Source organism: Ostrinia furnacalis, unplaced genomic scaffold (assembly GCF_004193835.3).
Source record: "Ostrinia furnacalis isolate ACB-3 unplaced genomic scaffold, ASM419383v2 OfSCF4045, whole genome shotgun sequence".
Classification (NCBI taxonomy): domain Eukaryota; kingdom Metazoa; phylum Arthropoda; class Insecta; order Lepidoptera; family Crambidae; genus Ostrinia; species Ostrinia furnacalis.
The window spans coordinates 168,425-187,764 of record NW_021134284.1 but is presented as its reverse complement, the minus strand read 5'-3'; the positions used below and the strand labels follow the sequence as shown (position 1 = coordinate 187,764).

General features: G+C 35.3%; 1 protein-coding gene across 1 annotated transcript; it reads left to right on the top strand.

The window, feature by feature from the left end:
• Positions 1–567: 567 nt before the first annotated feature.
• Positions 568–17,429, top strand: LOC114358598 (uncharacterized). Its single transcript, XM_028312617.1, has 8 exons — positions 568–699; positions 2,052–2,209; positions 3,625–4,420; positions 8,513–8,650; positions 9,681–9,849; positions 10,883–11,079; positions 12,425–12,581; positions 17,176–17,429. Exons 1-8 carry the CDS (start codon positions 573–575, stop codon positions 17,408–17,410), a joined length of 1,977 nt encoding a protein of 658 aa, XP_028168418.1. The 5' UTR covers positions 568–572; the 3' UTR covers positions 17,411–17,429.
• The last annotated feature ends 1,911 nt before the right edge of the window (positions 17,430–19,340 follow it).

Sequence of the window (19,340 nt, the reverse complement as noted above, 5' to 3'; positions counted from 1 at the left end):
GGATTAAATTTATAGAAGACCTCAGGGTGTCTTAATCCTAAAATCCCCCCGGGGAACTTAAAACAATCTAAAATATAAAATTCAAATGTAAACACAACCAATCTGAGATTATGACGACACTGGGTGCAGAAAATTACTAGACAATGAATCAAATTATAGGTATTATGTTTAAAACAGTTATTTATCAACTGATTATGTTAATTGTCAATTTATTAATTTATGTACCACAAAAGTGAAAACCTGTTTCACATCATGACATTATACTTATACGAGTAGTAAGTAAATGTGATTTGTGCCGACAATAATAATTTGTAAACGACAAAAAAAAAAAATTTATCTATTCTATGACATAACGCTGAAAATTATTACGTAACATTTTCAGTAACGTTTCCTCAAGCAAAGTTTCATTGACTCATGCTTTTCTTCTGTTCTACGAACGTTCAATTTCTAATTACCCCATCTAAACGGGTAGTCCAATCAACAGGTAATTAGTGGCAAATACCCACAACCAGATTTCCTCCATCTTGACAATTAGGTAGGTAGGTATTATAATAATGACTGCGTAGTCATTAATGTTTGTCTCGGCCGATGACAGCGCAGTGGTCCGTGACGGCTCAATCGGGTCGACAATCAGTATGAAGTGTTGTGTGTTTATTTGTGTTCTTTTGTTTTCGTGGGGTACACAGGCAGCTAATAAAGGTATTTTATAATAGATAGGAATCTATTATTACACATTTTTATTTTTATAATATTGGATAATTTTAGCCTGAAATTATATGTATTTTGATATGTTACTTATCTATCAGACTCCTATTGATTTTTATTCATATCTTTTTATTCTCCTTCTAGGTATTTTTTCAAAAATTTCGCAAAACTGGATCAAAAATCAAAATATCCAAATCTCGCTTAGAAAGACTTTCTTAAACTTACCTACCTCAATCTGGCACGTGATATTAGAAACCATTTATTAATGTCCAATATAATTTTGAAATGCGGCAAGTAAATCTTAATTACAAACGATAAAGTCATTTAAAAGTCTTTAATTTGATTAAAGTAACCTTAGTTAAAGATTAAACACATTAAACATCTGTTAAGTTTAAAAAACTGTACATTTACTGTCTGCCTATAATAAAATAAATGATTCAGTTTTTTTATTGGACACAAAAAAGCATAAACTTCAACTGGCACAAAAGCACTGGAGTAGCTTGTTGATATTTTTTGTCCATTTTGTGATAGTGTCGACAATTTCAAGTGTTTCAATTTCAGTTTGTTACCTTTTTAGAACTGAAACTGAGCCTTTACCCTTTTAGAACTTATAATCAAACATTTACAATTAATAACTGATACCCAAATATTTTAGAATGATTTTCGATATTGAAACCATACGAAAATAGTAATTTAATTCAAACTTCGGTGTTTTAGCTATAAACAAAATATTAATTAATAAACTTAATTGGCAAACAGCCTAACCTTAGTAGGTCACGTTCAAAATTAGAAGCCTGTCTGTTTGTATAGATAGGCACTATCGAATAATACAAATTAATTGGAAACTGCTTACGAATACTAATGAAAACACGCTATTTGCATAATTTTCAGAATGAGAAGCTTTGAAAATGTTTGTGATATTTGAAATTTTCAATGTCAAAACAACCCTGCTAGTTGCTATTCGCTTGTAATGATCCTTTCAGTTTAGCTGTAAATGCTAAATATATGTACTTATTTTCAAAAGAAATCGTAGTAGGTACTGAAATAAATACTTAAATCTCTACCTACTACGTGATTGTGTATGAAAAAATATTTATTAAAAAATTATAAGTTTGGTTAGTTTTTTTTTAAAGGCACTTAAATGCAGTCGGTACTAATGTACGAGTCGATTCGAACATTTTAGTTTAAGATTCATACTTTATTAAATGCATAATACGAAATCGCACAAATTACTATAATAATATGTCAATTCCTGTAAATAATAATCCAGACTTGTTCTGAATCGTAATTTGACTTCAACAAAATGTTCTATGTTTTGCTGTACCAAGCCTAAACTTTTGTTTCAGAATCATGTGAAACGTGTGAACCAATGGACAACTGTCCGTTCTTCAAGAACCTTTCTGAGGCGGACCAAGCCAACTGGCGGGAGAGATATGACTGTGAAGACGCTTCTAGTAATACCAAACCTATCTATGGATTTTCCTCATCAGCTAAAGGAGATCTGGTTTGTATAATTTTATTTTAAATGCCTGAGTAATTAATTTAAAAATTATGATAGTTGTGACTGTCATCTGCATTAGTGGTTAACGATACCAGTTCAGTTGCCGGTTCGAATCCCGCTAGGCGCAAATGTTAATGTTAACACATGAATGATTTGTGTAATTTTTCAGTAGATTCTTATCTAAGTAGCTAGTAGTGGATGTTTACAGTAAATAGACAAAAAATTCATATAAAATTATAAATACAAATTACTGAATTAACACTTCATAGCCCTAAATTTCAGGCTATTAGTTTCAAAATTAAATGACAACTAAACCCACCAAAAGCGCTGTAATATTGAATGGTCCCGCGCCGCAGAAGTGAATGAGTTGTCAACATTATCAAGCTTTTGTTTGCCGCTCGCTCCAGCCGGGTGTTAGAATTCTAAATATGATACCTTTATTCAATTAAACGCTAGCGATACTACAATATCATTCAAAGTTATAATTTTATTGTTAGACACTCAAACAGCGGCTGACAAAAGTGACTGCCTAAAGTAAAATGACTGAGTTTCAGCACTGGCCGATTAATTGTCTCGAAGCAATCGAAGAGTTAAATTTTTTAAAAGCCTATTTTTATAAAATAAATGAGTTTTATGACCTTTAGTATCTAATTCTGTCCAAATTCCTAAAGCGTATCGCTTTCAGCGAAACACTTTGAGGTGAAACCGCACTAAAACACTACCCAACTTCGCCGTTTCATTAATTCCTGTTTGCAATGTAAATTGCTTTTAAACACTGTTTAAATTTGTTCACTTTTGTATTAAAACTGCAATTTCGTACCATTCCCGCGATTTATCACAAAATGAACGTGTCATTTATACATCGTTCTGCCGAAATACCAAATGATAAACGGGTTTAATAAATAAACATTTCGTACGAACGGGACTCGCCACTTAATAATCGCGTTAAGTACGAAATATTATTAATTTAACAAACTGAAATTGTTTTCAGGCAACATACAAATAGTAATGTTAAAAACTGCGGGTGCGGAGTGCATCGTAGTCGTGTTTTTCAAGGTTTCCCCATTCTATACATACAATTTCAAATTCCTTACTTTTAATAAGTCGTCGTTAAAAAATTATAATTATTTATGCTCAGATGTAATCCGTCGTAAAATAAAGGTCAAACTTACAGGTTTATATCTGAATGATCCGGTATTTATAAAATTAAATATTACACTGCAATCGCTAACAAATTGTACCGAATAGATGTTAGGTTGAAAAATCTAAAATTACTTCAACTTTATCAATATTTTATTTGTAAACTGGTTTCGTTTTCCGCCTGTATAATATACGTAGGTACACAAAATGTATATTAGACAACCTTTAGATAACAAATTCAGATTTATCAATACAACCAAACATTTAATTTATTACAGGTATGCTGTCCCGAAAATGTGTGGCAAGTGGAGAACCCATCACCACAGCCTTCTTCTACCGAGCGACCCAAACAAATCTCCAGTACAAGTACAACAGAACAGCCAGTGAAAATGGAAAAAAATAGTTTCCTTAACCAACCGAACTTCAATTCACCGATTTATCCTGGTTATCCAAACGGTTTTACTGGTAACCAGTTTAATCCTGGTTTCCAAGGCTACCCCAATACTGGTGGCCAGTACCCCAATACTGGTGGCCAGTACCCCAATACTGGTGCCCAGTACCCAAATACTGGTGCCCAGTACCCAAATTCTGGCGCCCAGTACCCAAATTCTGGTGCCCAGTACCCAAATACTGGTGGCCAGTACCCAAATACTGGTGGCCAGTACACCAATACCCCATTACCCCAATTTGGTAACCAAAGATTGACTGGCAACCAGTTCGACAATCCAGGGCCTAATGGAAACGGCTACCAAGTTTATGAGAATGACAATGAGCATGGTGGTTTGAACGCTGGCAATTTGGGCGGCCAGCAAGGTTTTGGCAATGGGAACAGTGCTGGTAATCAGTTAGGTAACCAAAACGGTAACCCTTACGATAACGGATTCGAAATGCGCCGCGGGAAGGGTCCTGACAATAACGCGAACGCGCAGAATCCGTACTTTCTGCCGGCGAACAGGAAGGATAATTCTCTTACGGGAACAAACTTAGGTGGACAGTGTCCCGTAACGAGCTTCCCGCCGGATCCCGACTCGGGATGTTGCGGGCGGGAGGCGACGGACCCTGACAGCGACGCCGGTGAGTCCCGTACCTCTAGCATGAACAACTTTCGTCTTCAAATCGTTTGCGTATTCGACAAAATTCGATACTCGGCCTTTGAATTAAACGATAACGTGACAATTTTGGTTCTCAAAATAAGTTTCGTACAACCATTTCTCATACTAAGTTCACTTTACGACACGTTCACAAGGGCGCTGTTGCAGTTTTCGTGGGTACTAAATCTTTTGATGGCGATTCGAATACCAAAACGATTCGAACTCGAAAGTTTTTCGTGCTAGCCGTACCGATACCTCACTCTTAAATTTAATATAACCGGATGTCACCCCATATAGTCCTAATTTTGGAATTTAAATAACTCATTCGTCGGGACTTTATTTGTGCCGCTCTGCTTACGCATCAAAGGGATCTCTGCGCTCCCCTCAATTAATTTAAATAAGTGTTTTAAGAGCGTTGTCACATTTTTCATGCAGAAATCGAGAATTTGGCAGATTTCGAAATGATTTTAGTCATATAATTTATTGTTATAGCTTCTCTTGACTTATATCATCGTAATTATCATACGTTTTTACGGAATGTCTATTGACAAAATGTCGTTCAAATTGGATTTTTGCCTACGAAAACAGCGAATTTCGAAAGCCCGATTTCCAGGTAACTCGCGAAGGCACAACTTTGAACTAATATTACAACAAATTTATTTCTAAGTAAGAAGATAGAATGTATTCATTAAAATAAGCATACCCTGAAGAAGAAAGTGTATTGAGAAAATTTTGATGTTTAATTCATTAAAATGCATTTTTATCATGTCTAAGATAGTCAAAATTCGAGAAAATTACTGCAAGAAAACAGGTCACATCTCATAATCTAAAAGTCATTTGGCAACATAAACTACTTTATACTTAAGAAGAAACATAGTACTATTATTGTGTGAAAAAGAAAAAATATCTATCTTCAATCTTCAAATGAAAAATTAATTTGAAAATACTATAAAATCGGGTGCATCAAATGGCATAAATCAGTCGTGCTTTGGCACTCGTAGACGCCGGGTCTATGTCAGTTGACTGCCCACTGACGTATATGCGTCACGCGTGATTTTTTCGTAAATTGTAGTATGATTGAGTACTTTTGATCCGCAAGTATTTTTAATTTATTTGTTTAGGTAAATCGGACTTGTAATTTCTTTCTTTTCAAACTTTTTATTATTTTACTTACAGAATATGGGTAGAATAGATAAAAGATATTATTATGGTATCTGTTTGGTCAGGAAAAAATAAATGACTAATAAAAATTTTAACAGGGTGTCAAAACATTAGTCTATGCTATTGTGTTTCTACCAACATAAAATATACTCTTCCTTACTAATAAAAGTTGAATAGCGTCTGTATGGTCACACAACGCTTCGTCATGTTTTTCCGAAAGTTCAATTACTGACGACTGAATGAAAGAAATTGGTGCGTAACTATTCATCTGATATTAAACGTTTAGTAATAAAGGGGTAGGTCAGGTAAATGGCAAATCCACCAGCGGTCGCTCGATGACACTTAGACAAATAGTTTTATAAAACGTCAACTAAGTTGGTTAGGTATTTGTATTGTAGATACTTATACAAATGAACGTATAAAATGAGTTTATTTTTAAAAGTATAGGTACAGGGTGGAAACGATAAGTGATTTCACTTGATTTTTAATTATACAAGATATCGAGAAACTGTTTACTGTTCCTGTAAGTGCTTCATGAGCTCTTTAAAACAATAACAATAAATAGGTCAAAGAATAAACTGGATCTATGCGAAAATTCAATGTTTCCGAATTTCATACTAAATGTATGCCGCCAGCCATACCTACCATATTAGAAGTGTTAATTTTTTAAATTTAAATTTTTAATTGAGTAATATATAATAATCAAACAACAAACTCGTAAATTGCATTCTTATTTAAATTATTTACGGAAAACATGATTTTAGGTTTAACTTGCTACAATATCATCAAGAGATACTAATTAATAAATACTAAATAAACAGATAAAGGGGACGGCATTAAGGCACTCAGAATTCTCAGAAACCATTGATTTCGTGTTTGTTTGTAACTGTATTAAATGTATGAAAGCTGGAAATATAGGTTTTTTGAATAGATTCAGTTCGTTCTTAAACATATTATTGATGCCGTTTGCTAGGTCTCATGAAGCACTTTTTCAGTAAGTAACCATTTGTTCGACATCTTGTATACCTACTATAAGAAATATTCGAGTGAGATCACTTATCGATTATTTTCGTCATCCTTATTTGTATTAAATTTAATTAAAATACACTAAGGCTGAGATGCACCACCTAACTTTGACCCTAACTGACAATAACCGGTGTTTTATGTTAGACAGATTTTTGACATCCAAAATTTTGATGTCAATGTTAAAGTAAGACGGTGCAACACGGCCTAACAAATGTATCGTAGACAGTACTTTTTATTTTCTTCATAAATCTTTCTTTTCTTTGTAAAGCTATCTACAAGCTTTTATTTTCTTTGACATCTGGAGTTGTAAAATCTTGCAACTTAAAATTTACTTACTTCCCGTTTTCCCATTGAGCTGAAATTTTGCATGTCTACACAGGCATGCAAAATTTCGTTTCATTTCGCACTAAATAATTTAATTTACACGTGTTTTCATGCGATGGCCAAGTCAATATATTTATGTAAAACGTTAATGATTTCCTGGACTGGACTTGGTATTACATGGATCGCCAATCGACGGCACGCGCCATGGCATTAAGAGTACTTTCTGTTTCAAAGATTTGCTGTCGTCCAGTCATGTATTTGTAAGGAATGACGCTGTTAAAGCTCCTCTGCAACAGCCCTACGAAGGGCCATATAAGGTAATAAGCAGGACAAACAAAACGTTCGTACTCGATATACGTGGACGCGAAGTTACCGTAGAACAACTGAGTAGTGAGACTTGGTTTTTTGACAAGTATTGTTTTTGATGGGTTTGTATTACAGAACGCATGTGTACCTAATGGGATAACTGTTTAAAAACACGATTAGATAAATTTTGCTCTATGGATAAAAATCTTAAAGTTACCTCTGATTTTTTAGCATTATACGACCGTGGTTTATAATAATAAATTCTATAAAATCACAATGATATCAGTATTTACCTCTTTGATTTCCTGACTTGTTTAGATTTACAAAAACTAAATATTTATTATTAACTTTTAGATAATAATGTGAATGGTGCTTACGATGTTTAGTTACGAGCTCTTTGATCGACACAGATATTATAGATAACGTTTAAAAAATGGCACGCTCGTTTTCATACATTTCATTCTGTTTATTTAACCTATCCATATTTATGTGCGGAAACGTCACAAAATCAGAAAAAGTTTAATTTTTCCATCCCGCATCATAAAAGCTAAAGTCAAAAGTAAAATTTAAATAGTAAATATTTTTCATAAACAAGCTTTTGATGCTGTAAAAAGAATAAAATAAAACATAAATTCTTTCAAACCCATCAACTTATTACTTTACTCAATTTAAAGATTAAAAACTTGTCGCGGGATTTACTAGTGTAAAAAATACATTAATTACGTAACTTAATTTTGCTAAAAGTCTGATCTGAGAAAAAATCAAATAGGTAAATTATACATTATTCCTTTATTATTATGTATGATGTACTGTCTTAGGTACGATACAACTACGGATTAAGATCGTTTAGTCGACGCAGCGTTGAAATTGTACAGATAAATGCAGTTTGCGCACTCACTACGCGACGTCAAGCAATAAAAACCTAAAATTCGAACGCCAACTTTTTGCTACAACGCTCTTAAGTTGATGCACAATAATTTACTAACTCACTTAGAGGCAGCCATCCTTTTAAGTAGAAATTAAATTCGAAGCTGGGTATTTAGTTACTTACTCTTCAAATTAGCAATACTTACTCCTTTTATAAGTAGTAAGTTACGATCATAAAACCTGGCTTCATCATTTTTAAGCTCAAGTCAATAAATCATGAAGCTTTTATATAAAATTTTCTTATAGGGCTTATTGGTATGATATTAGTCTTACCGTCTTACCTAATGTTGATATTATTAGTAGAGTTTTCTAATTCTATTATTTTCTACAGCTTCGGCAAATGGGTACCCACAATCAAACTGGGCGCCTCACAGGAACCAGCCAAGCCGGGGGTCTCGGCCTCTCTGGCCGCAGTCTGATAGAGTCAAAAGGGAAGATGTCAACATTACATTGGACAATCGTATTGCAGGTAAATTACGAGTGGTTCCATAATTGTACGCTTTCATGGCCAAGGTTTGTGTTTGAAAATCTCTAACTAAATTAATTTGTCAAAGAGAAAATTGTACAATGAGTATAGGTTGTACATAGGTAATGAAATAAATTGGTAATTGATTGACTTAATTACTAATTAGTTCAATATTTGAATTGAAGATTGACTACAAAATAAGTCTGGCATGAATTACATTTAGATAATAATATAGTTTTTAGGTAGGTTTTTTTCTTTGCATCATAAATTACCTACTGACTTTCATCAAAATAAGATACTTTTTGCCTTATTGCCTGTAATATGCTCAGTCCTTAGGTCATTTTACATTAAGTATATTAACGTAAGTATCTTATAAAGTGGATTAAGATGAGTATCTCCAAAAATAGGACTATATTTTCGTGTGGATTTAACTGAAATGTTTCAAATATCTTCGGCTATAATCTGTTTGAACTTATCCCAATAAAAATATAGAAAATGTTCGTTCCAATTTCTCGAACACTAAACGACAGAAAAGGGCCCCGATATTAACATATTACTTCTAAGTCGGGACTTGTAATAAGATTCGCTTTGGATTCGGCAGAATTTTCGGCTTTCGGTTGACACTTTGATGTTGCTTGTTTATTTTTATTCTAATGAAATTACCAGTAAACAACTTGCAAAAATACTTAGACTGCTTTTTCATTTCCTCGTTGGAATCATGTCCAAAGTTATCTGTAGATATCAACTTCTCACACAAGAAAAAACTTACTTTTTTATCTCCACTATAGGAGCACAACCCTTTTTATTTTACCAAGGCAAATGGAGGTCTTGGCTTACACTCCCCACGGTGGCCAGAATGGTTAAGGAGGCTTCATTAATTTACATTACTTTGTTATTCCTACCCACAATTAAACTGCTTGATATGTTATAAGTTCTACAGCTTATTTGACTTAAAAAGGGACTAATAATGTAGGTTTTTGTAATAAAACCTTTGCATTTTGTTAGAACTAAATCCTACTATTTTTGTTTAAAGGTGGCAAAGAAACAGAGCTCGAACAGTTTCCATGGACCGTTCTGCTGAAGACCATATTCGTGTACCCCGACAAGGAGGTTGCTTTCTCCTGTGGCGGCTCCCTCATCAGCTCTCGCTACGTGCTCACAGCTGGACACTGTATTGTTGATAGCAAGGGCACCGTTAAAGAGTAAGTAATTTTTTCCTACAATTCCGTTAAGTCCAATCCTACACCTTTATTTACAAGTTTATAAAACCTTTAAGACTGGTAAGACACGCGCGATAACCGCGCGGTTTCTGGGAGGTTTCTTGGCGAGGTACTGAGGTGGTCACCATGCAGTTACGGTTTGATGCAAATATACGAAAACCGCCCAGCAAACCCGCGATTATCACTGTGTCTGAACTAGGCCTAATGCTATCAATCATAGTTTAAAATGTAAAAAAAATCAAGACCATAATACAATAAATAAGCATAAATCTATGTTACACTTAATACCTTCAAGTTATGGAATTTTCCGTGTATCAAAACTCGGACAAAACCGAATAAAACGAACTTAAAAATTTAAATATTGTAAATACCAGCTCACAAAATATCCTTATACTTCTTTTTAATATAAAAAAAAAGTGATTCAATACTCCTAAATAGCACTCCGCATAATATTATGTAGAGCTAGATTGTATAAAAAATACATAGGTACCTACTTACTTCAAAAGGTCTCAAACACAGAACTAAAACGTTGCCTAAAGATACTCAAATTCCTTCCATCTCTCGACAAACATTATTATCTGGGGCTTGACAACAGGGCGTCCCAAACGACTGACTCTATTTTCTTGTTCTAGCCCTAATGCTCCAGGAATTTCTCCCGGGGCCGAAGCTTAATCCAAAATTCCAAATCTTTCAACTTTAGGGAAAAGTGGAATTTACATGATAACGTTTTTAGGTCACACTTTAGTCGGAGCCTATTCTTGGTGCCGAAAAAATATGCTAAAATATTTTCTCGGTAAAAATTTACATTCAAGATCAATCTAGATTTTTTTACCAAGGGTAATGCTTTGCGTAATTTATGGGCAGTCCGTCTACATATTTACGTACTATAATAATTATTCAAAGTCAAAACTTTACAGCCCCAGCTGGGCCAAGCTTAATGCAATGCATAGCTTATGATGACATATCGTAGTTACTGGCGACTTATTAGTATTATCAAATTAATATGATGTTTCAGCGTCGAGATATACCTAGCGGAGTACGACAAGCGGACCTTCCCTAAGGACTGTAAGAATGTACTGGGGAAAGGACAAGTGTGTGTGGAAAACATAGTGATGCACGCGGAAAATCTCCACTTACACCCTGAGTATGACGACAACAGGCTTCACAATGACATCGCATTGATAAGACTTCGTGGCAATGCGCCTTATACCGGTAAGTCCGTGTTTTCTATGATTTCTTTACTAATCACTGAAAATGTAGAGCTTTGTGTTGATATGTCCGGTTTTGCAACTGAGATGTTACTAGCGTACCTAAATTGTTTATCAATGGTGCATTATCACAATGACTATCCCTGATCTAAGTAGTAGCTCTACCTACTTATGACTTCTATGACAGCTACGGTTGTGTGGATTCGAATCCCGATATAGACAAATGTTAGCATGAACCTATTTTATAATATTATCTAATTAAGTATGATTTTCTAGCAGCTGTAAAAAAGTCCCGCGTAGTTTATAACTATGTAGAGATTGGTATAATAACGTAAAAATAAAGAGCTTTTTGGGCCCGATTTTGAACTTCAATGATACATGTTACGGGTCAACTACTATAGTGTTAATAATTTAATAAGAATGAGTAACATTGAATATTTATTATATGTCATTATTGAATAGTTTAGAAATAATCGAGTGAGATCACTTATCGTTTCCACCCTGTATATACCAACCAAATCTTTCTTATGACAAAAAAGTTTCACAGACAATAAAATTTGGATAGGTACATTAAGTACTAAAATACCAACACACCCTGCTACCGTAAAGTTACCATTGATTCAATTGCTTTTCTAATTGTTTTACCTCACGTTCTAAGCATTGTTGTTAAAATTAGCATACCAGCGGGAACTTGAGAGCGTTCCAAAGTTAGCAGAAGAAAGCCAATTAGTGCAACGCTAAGTGGCTTACTCAAAGCGTGTGTTTAACTGGATTTGTGGCCTGTTCCGCGGCTTTTGCTAAGCATCCCCGAGCCAATAGCATTCCCGGGATTATCCCGATAATCGTAATGTAAAATTTAGAACAGTATGTACCTACGTTACACAACTTTGTAATGCTCCATTTACCTCTTGAGATTTCCTGATATGTTAGGCAATAATTGAAATACGGTTTAAGGTTGTGGCAGCTTTATGGAATGCTTCAAGCTTTCCAAGGTATACTAGCAAACGAAATTCGATAGATCGAAAAAGAAAACATACTTGTACATAATATGTTACATAGTTAAACGCATTTATACCTGAACTTAAAAATATCACATGAAAGAAAAGTGTTTGTTGATAGTTTTTACATGCCTGTGGCTTCACCTGTGTGATTTTCGTTTCGTAACAGAAAGTCTTTATCGTGCACGATGCTTAAGTATTCAACCATAGGACGGCCATCGATGATCATAGGTCCCTCTAATGATCCTTTTAGCCGATTGGGAACGACCTGCATCCAGCAGCATTCTTCTTCATTACGCAGTGTAATTAGATATAATTAACGATTATTATTGTATTATTATTTATTTTCAGACTACATCCGCCCAATCTGCCTGCCGCCCATCAACGTAGACAGCCCAGAGCTGTCCAACTTGCGTCTCGCGGTCGCCGGCTGGGGACGCAACGGGCAGTACAAGTCGAACATCAAACAATCCACCGTCGTCAACTTGGTGCCTCAAAGCGACTGCAGGTATGGATGCCGGTGGAAACATCGATATCGATTAGTTCGATATAATTGATGAAATATCTATTCGACTTTATATAGATTTTCATAGTGGAATTCTTATTAACATAAACTTCTTTAATTTTAATTTTTAATTCAAATCGTTTTTAATTTGTGTCAGTAAAATTACTTTTCTGCTCTCACTAATTTCTCTGGGGGAAAAGTCGTTAAAGTCTTTTGTTACTTATTCTTATTTTCATGTCATATTTAATATTCTTAACATAACAATTAATTTAGTACAGATTACAGAATCAATTAAAACAGGCTAAAAAATGTTTGATAAGAAAAAGTACAGACAACAGCACATCAAATGTAACACCACAGTGTTACTTATGTTATTAAGTTACTTTATCTTACTCATATTATGTACCTAATTGGAAAAGGTGCAACAAAAATGCAATATGATGTGCTGTTGACTCTACTCTTATTTCTTTCTGCACATATTTTTTTAATTTTTATGTAATTACTTACTTTGACTTAAGGTCCTATGTCCCCTAGATGGGGCAGAGAGCGTCCACAACAGTCCTCCATCGCGTTCGGTCTTGAGCTTCGCGTTTGATATCGCTCATTTTTATATAATTGGACCCATTTATGCAAACAAGAACCAACCCACAGCAGGGTGGTTTCGAGAAAACGAGACTTTTGTAAACAAATGTTGCAAAATGCGTACATAATATATTAATGAATGATTACTTGTTAGTCTTATGTGGGATACTGCAGCCTATCTAGGAATATCAGATTTATAAATTTTATAAAGTTATAATATAAAGTAAATCGTTAAAAACCGGTTGGTTCTTTCTTGCAAAAACATATTTTGTTGCTTAGTTCCTTCTTGCAAAACGGATGTAAGATTTCTTGTTGTGATATTTCTAAAAATTAAAGTCATTCTATATAAAATATAGCTTTTAATGCCATTTATTAGAATAGTGAATCATTATCTTTCATTTAATACGAAAATTATACGATGGAATCACGAACCCTTAAAACTAAAATCACTATTATTATCGCCTTCTACCTCAAAATCGATAGGCCCGGTAAAACCGTCGACTTCGTCTTCTATGTTGCTACTTTTCATGGTTTTGTGGAAATCGTGTGTGTCGTTTTGGTATAAAATGCAGAATAATTTTAACATTCGGTTAGTTTAGCCTCAGATATAGCTTTTCCTGTAGGCTAAAGTAAGTCAGCCAACAGGAGTCGTGACAAAAAGCCCTGCAGCGCCAGACGGGCAGCAGCGTCTGCGTGCGAAACCTTACAAAAACACTGCGATCGCCAACCCGCCTGCCAAGCGTGGCTATTAAGGCAAACCCCCCCCCCTATATGGTTGGGAACAGACACGGCCCCTAGTCCCCGGGTGCTAAAAACACCGGATAATGCCAGGCTACCAAATCCGACGACCTCTGGCCAATCTTTAACACTAGCACACTGTGGACTGACATGAGGCTCGCCCAACTCAAGGGAGAACTGAGCAGGTTGCGGTGGGATATCGTAGGATTATGTGAAGTCCGAAGAGAGGGGGAGGACACCATAATCCTCAAATCTGCTCTATTTCCGGGAGGGCGACCAGCAGTCCTAGGGTGGTGTCGGGTTTATCGTCCACAAGTCCCTTGTCAACAACGTGGTCCTGATCGAAAGTGTTTCGGCGAGGATAGCGTACCTTATACTCAGAATCACCAAACGGTATTGGCTGAAGGTCATACAGGTATACGCACCGACCACGGAACAGCCCGACAACGAAGTGGAGAAGAATATGTACATATGAGGATCTTTTCAGAGCCATACATACTCCCGGTCCCATTTTACCGTTATGGTGGGGGACTTCAACGCGAAGCTGGGTAAACGAACCGATAATGAGCTGAAAGTGGAGCTATTTGGGTACGGAGAGAGAAACGCAGGTGGCCGACTGCTGGCTGGCTTTATGGAGTGGGAGAGCCTCTTTATGATGAACTCCTTTCTCAGGAAGCCAAAGCAGACAAAGTTGACATGGCTGCATCCTAATGGCGCTATAAAAAATGAGATCGACTTCATCTTGTTGACGAAGAAGCATATATTCAATAATGTCTCTGTGATCAACTCGGTCAAAACAGGAAGTGATCACCGAATGGTAAGAGGCACATTGAATATCAGACCCAAGACTGATGAAGTCTACGCTCCGCCCAGCGCCCTTCCAACTAAAACCCGAAAGCTTTCAGCTCGAGTTGCAAAATCGTTTTGAATGCCTAGGAGACTGCGAAAATGTGGACGAATTCAATGACAGGTTTGTAGAAATTGTCCAAACGACCAGTAGTGTGGACAATTATTTGGTCTAAGTTCTTTGAAACCCGTCGTTAAAAAGGAACCAAAAAGATCTCTGACCTCACCAATAAACTTATGGAAGAGAGACGAAACTTGGTTCTGCAGTCCTCTGAAGATGCTGCTCAGTATCGGCGTCTTAACAGACAGATTTCCAAATCTTTGACTCGCGACCGACGCCAATTTAATACAGACCGTATAAAAGAAGCGATTGAGCGTAACAAGAGCTCTAAAGTATTCGCAAGAGATCTGCCTGTTGGCCAAAGCCTACAAACCAAGGTGAAGACCGAGGATGGCAGAGACATCTCGTTGGGATCTGAGTTATTGGAAGAGGTTGAGAAGTTATACGGAACGTACGGAAGTTGTACGTACACCTGTCACAAATCTAGCCGAAGACCCAAGAGCTAGATTGACCCGACACTATACCGAAGATATCCCGGCTGTACGAGATTAGAATGGCTCTCAAACAGCTGAAAAACAACAAGGCACAGGGTGATGACTGATGATGGAATCACGGCTGAGCTTCTGAAAGGAACGCCGGTACTAAAGGCTCTTCAGAAGCTGTTTTATTCCGTCATCCTCGAGGGAAAAACGCCTACGGCATGGCACAGAAGTATGGTGATACTCATCTTCAAAAAAGGCGAAAAAACTTTTTTGAAGGATTATAGACCCATCTCACTTCTAAGCCATGTCTACAAGCTTTTTTCGAGAGTCATCACGAATCGTCTCATTCATGATCTGTCAACGTCGTTATTAGTCGTCGTCGATCATACTGCCTCGTCTCATCTCTTTATTTTTTCTTGAGTAGAGTTTTAAAATGCATAAATTTATTATTCAAATCATTTATGTTAAAGGTACCAACGCAACGATAAGAACGGATTTTTTATTTTTAAATAAAGCTTAATTTTAACACTATTAAGAACTATGCTACATGGATCTTTTATTTTCGTGTAAATACTGCGGAAAGGATGATGGGCACTTTTCTATGGAATCTGGGCGTAAAACCAACAGAAATGTAACTACTATTATTTGTTAGGACTTAATATCAGAAATATATTTTCATATAAATAACTACCAAAAACTCCCGGGTTTGCTTGGAAATTGACATAATGTGTAATAGTAATAGGTGCTTTATTGCTCAAACAAAAAATATTATTAATTAATATACTTTATCTACTTACATTTTAAATACATTAAGTTATTTATCTATTATCATGTCCAACAGTTCAGGAGTGGGGCCAACAAATGGTATATTTAAACCATGCTCTACATTATAAGCGTAGGACCATACCTAGGTACCATTTAGAGGAATGACATGAACACAGTCATGTTTCAATGGGATTTCTACCAGTTAAGTTGTAAAGTTGTCGCATAATCGATCACGGATCGATTACTAATCGATATTGCCAAATAACGATTTATCGATTAACAATTCGATTAATCGATTTTATTGATTACCATCATTACTATCATTTGATTGTTAATTCAATTCCTTATTTTCAGCAATATAATCGATTATTGCAATCGAATAATCGATTATGATTTATTCGGTATACATACTTACTAAATCGATAGAATCGATAGTAAGATATGATACAATACTCTCAATATGATCGATAAAAGCAATCTAATTGACCTAATACTATTTTTATTACCCTAATGTGATGTGAAATACTATGGAAACTTTGCATATTCAACGACCTCTATCGCCGTATCCCCGCGTATTTCAGGATTGTTGTCATACTATGAAATGAAGTACTAGTATTAAGCTTTAATTTAGTATACTTTTTGTTTCTGTTGGTTCAACGCCCAATATGCCCATCATCCTTTGCGAGAATAAGAACTATGCTATATGGTTCCTTCAAGACTAACCTAATTTGCATTATTCAAACAAGAACAAAACTCTTTGGTTCTGTTTATTTATAAAAAAATTGTAACTATTTTTGCTAAATGGAACCAACCAACATTGGTTCTGGTTTGCATAATTAGTTTAATTAAGTGTTTAGGGACCATGCTGTTTAGTTCTTTATAGTTTTTTAAAAGTTGGCCAAAGCGGGTTGGTTCCGCAAGTGACAGTGCTGTATCTCTGTTGTTAGTCGTTGTAAATGAACCAAATTTTTTTACAAGATAGAATGCGTTATTTGAGCGCCATCTATGTACTTAACTCAATTTCACTCAAACTGTGGGTTGGTTCCCGTTTGCATAAATGGGTCCAATTGTAGGTAGGTAATACGTTTATCGATAAATCGACATCTACCCATCCTTATTCCAGGAGCGCTTACCCGGGCCTAACGAGGATGCAGGTCTGCGCAGCCGGGTACACCGGGGAGGACACATGCAAAGGCGACTCCGGAGGGCCGCTAATGATGATGTACGCAGGGAGGTATTTCGTATCAGGGGTGGTCAGCGGGAAGAGGGCAGACGCGCCTTGCGGGACCTCCGTACCTTCTTTGTATACCAATGTCTACCAGTATCTGCCCTGGATTAGAAGTATGATGCAGAAGTGATGTACTGAATAATTTAATTGAAGTTAGGCAAAAACAAATGAATTTAGAATATTCTAGCCCACAACAAATGAGTATGAAGTCAAGTGAGTCAATTAATAAATTCATCGTGCTAAAAGCAATCTAGTTAGTTATTTGGACATAATTAAGCTTTCTAAGTTTGATCATGTGATTGGACGAGCTTTTGCAAATACCAAATAATTGCATTAATAATTAATACTCCTATAATAACGTAAGGTCCTTACGGTAAGGATATTAAGTACGTTATATAACTCTACAACTTTTTCGAAGGTTATGTACACACGTCCACAGTGTTAACTATCCATTTCCATTTTTGCTCTCGCTCTCATCAAATGGTGATTCTTTGCGATAGAACGAGACGACATGACCGGCAATGGGCAGTTAACACTGTTGCCGATAGTAGACTTACTATTAATAATACGCACTAAGTTCATCCTGTCGCGTATCCTCTTTTCTATTACTGACTTGTAATGTAAATCTTAACATTAACTTTTTTCTCAAGTTTGTAAACTTTGCCTATTTCTAATCACTAGTTGTAAAATTTCAAAGTGTATTGAATTAATGTAATTAGTTATAAATATTTTATTAATAACGACGCAACGTTTGTAGGTAAATAAACTATTGATATTGAAGCTTAATGAAGACAATCCTATAAGTTTCATTTTGCTCGTTTGAATTTTAATTAAGATATTTCTTACTGCTAATCTACTTAATTAGATGAAAATTCATTTAATGATATAAATCTAGTCTTATGAATAAATGACTATTTTACCAAACAATTCTGTTACTTTTAAACTATCCCAATTCCACATACATTAATTTATTTAATTCTTATTTTCTAACTACAATAAAATAAACGAATGTTCGGTTTTCTCGTCTGAAAACAAATCTGAGAAAAGCAGCCGTTAAATTATTCGTCTCTACATTTCCTGTAACTTACATACTTAAACACGATTTTGGAGAATCGTGAGGAATTTCAAACCTTAAACGTCAAGTCACACTAATTACTTTTTCAGATCAATGTTGGAATTTCAATAAGGCGAAACTTATTGGAGCAAAAATAAGGTGTTTTATTGTGGCCCTATCGCGCGCCGCAGCGATGTTGCGGTATCATTGACGCAGCCGACGACTGCAGCGTTTAAACTGTATTAAACCAATCGTATGCACATTGACAAAGATTTTTTACATTTTCAGTGTTTGGAAATTGAGCTAACTCTCCAATTGTTTACTTAATTGTTGTGCTGCTTTTACATATAAAATAGACTAAGTATAAAAACTAAAGTACCTACCAATTAGCTAATCGTTGAAACTCATTCGTTAGCTAAAGAAAAATGATCAATGTTTGATTTGATTTTCTTATTCAGTTTATTATGGTTTTAAAAAACGTCGCTCTCTATCCCCCGGATCATATTAATTGTAGTTATCCTAAATAAAGATTCTGTTAGAGTATCAAACATTGCTTTGAATAAGCAAACTGAATTGTTTCCAGGCACAAACAAGCAGTTAACGCTAAATATAACATCGACTAAATTGGATAAGTAACTCGTTTCTATACCAAGAAATCCACCAACAAATTGTTTTAGTAATAATTACTGTATCAATTACCAACAACCAATCACAAATGTGTTATTGATAGGCTAAAACGATAGACCGGCACCCGGCAACAGGGTAACATTAATAAGGGGGCTTCTACACGAGCGGTACGCTCGGGTTTTATGTCTTTAACTCGATATAGTAAACTGTTATATTTAATGAATTAATTCAAGTGTTCTATTTAATTAATAAATTCAAAATACTTCATCCATTAATCAGGATTATCGTTTGTTGGGAAGAAACCCTTTAACTCTACCTTCGCTAAAAGACAAATAAATACGTTCATATAAAATAATTTTATTTTAATAATCACACACAA

Excerpts from the sequence above, each read along its gene's own strand:
- LOC114358598 (XM_028312617.1), top strand. The coding sequence starts at position 573 with ATGTTTGTCTCGGCCGATGACAGCGCAGTGGTCCGTGACGGCTCAATC. Across the intron at positions 2,210-3,624 it reads CATCAGCTAAAGGAGATCTG|GTATGCTGTCCCGAAAATGT; the intron begins GTTTGTATAATT and ends AATTTATTACAG. Across the intron at positions 12,582-17,175 it reads GTGCCTCAAAGCGACTGCAG|GAGCGCTTACCCGGGCCTAA; the intron begins GTATGGATGCCG and ends TCCTTATTCCAG.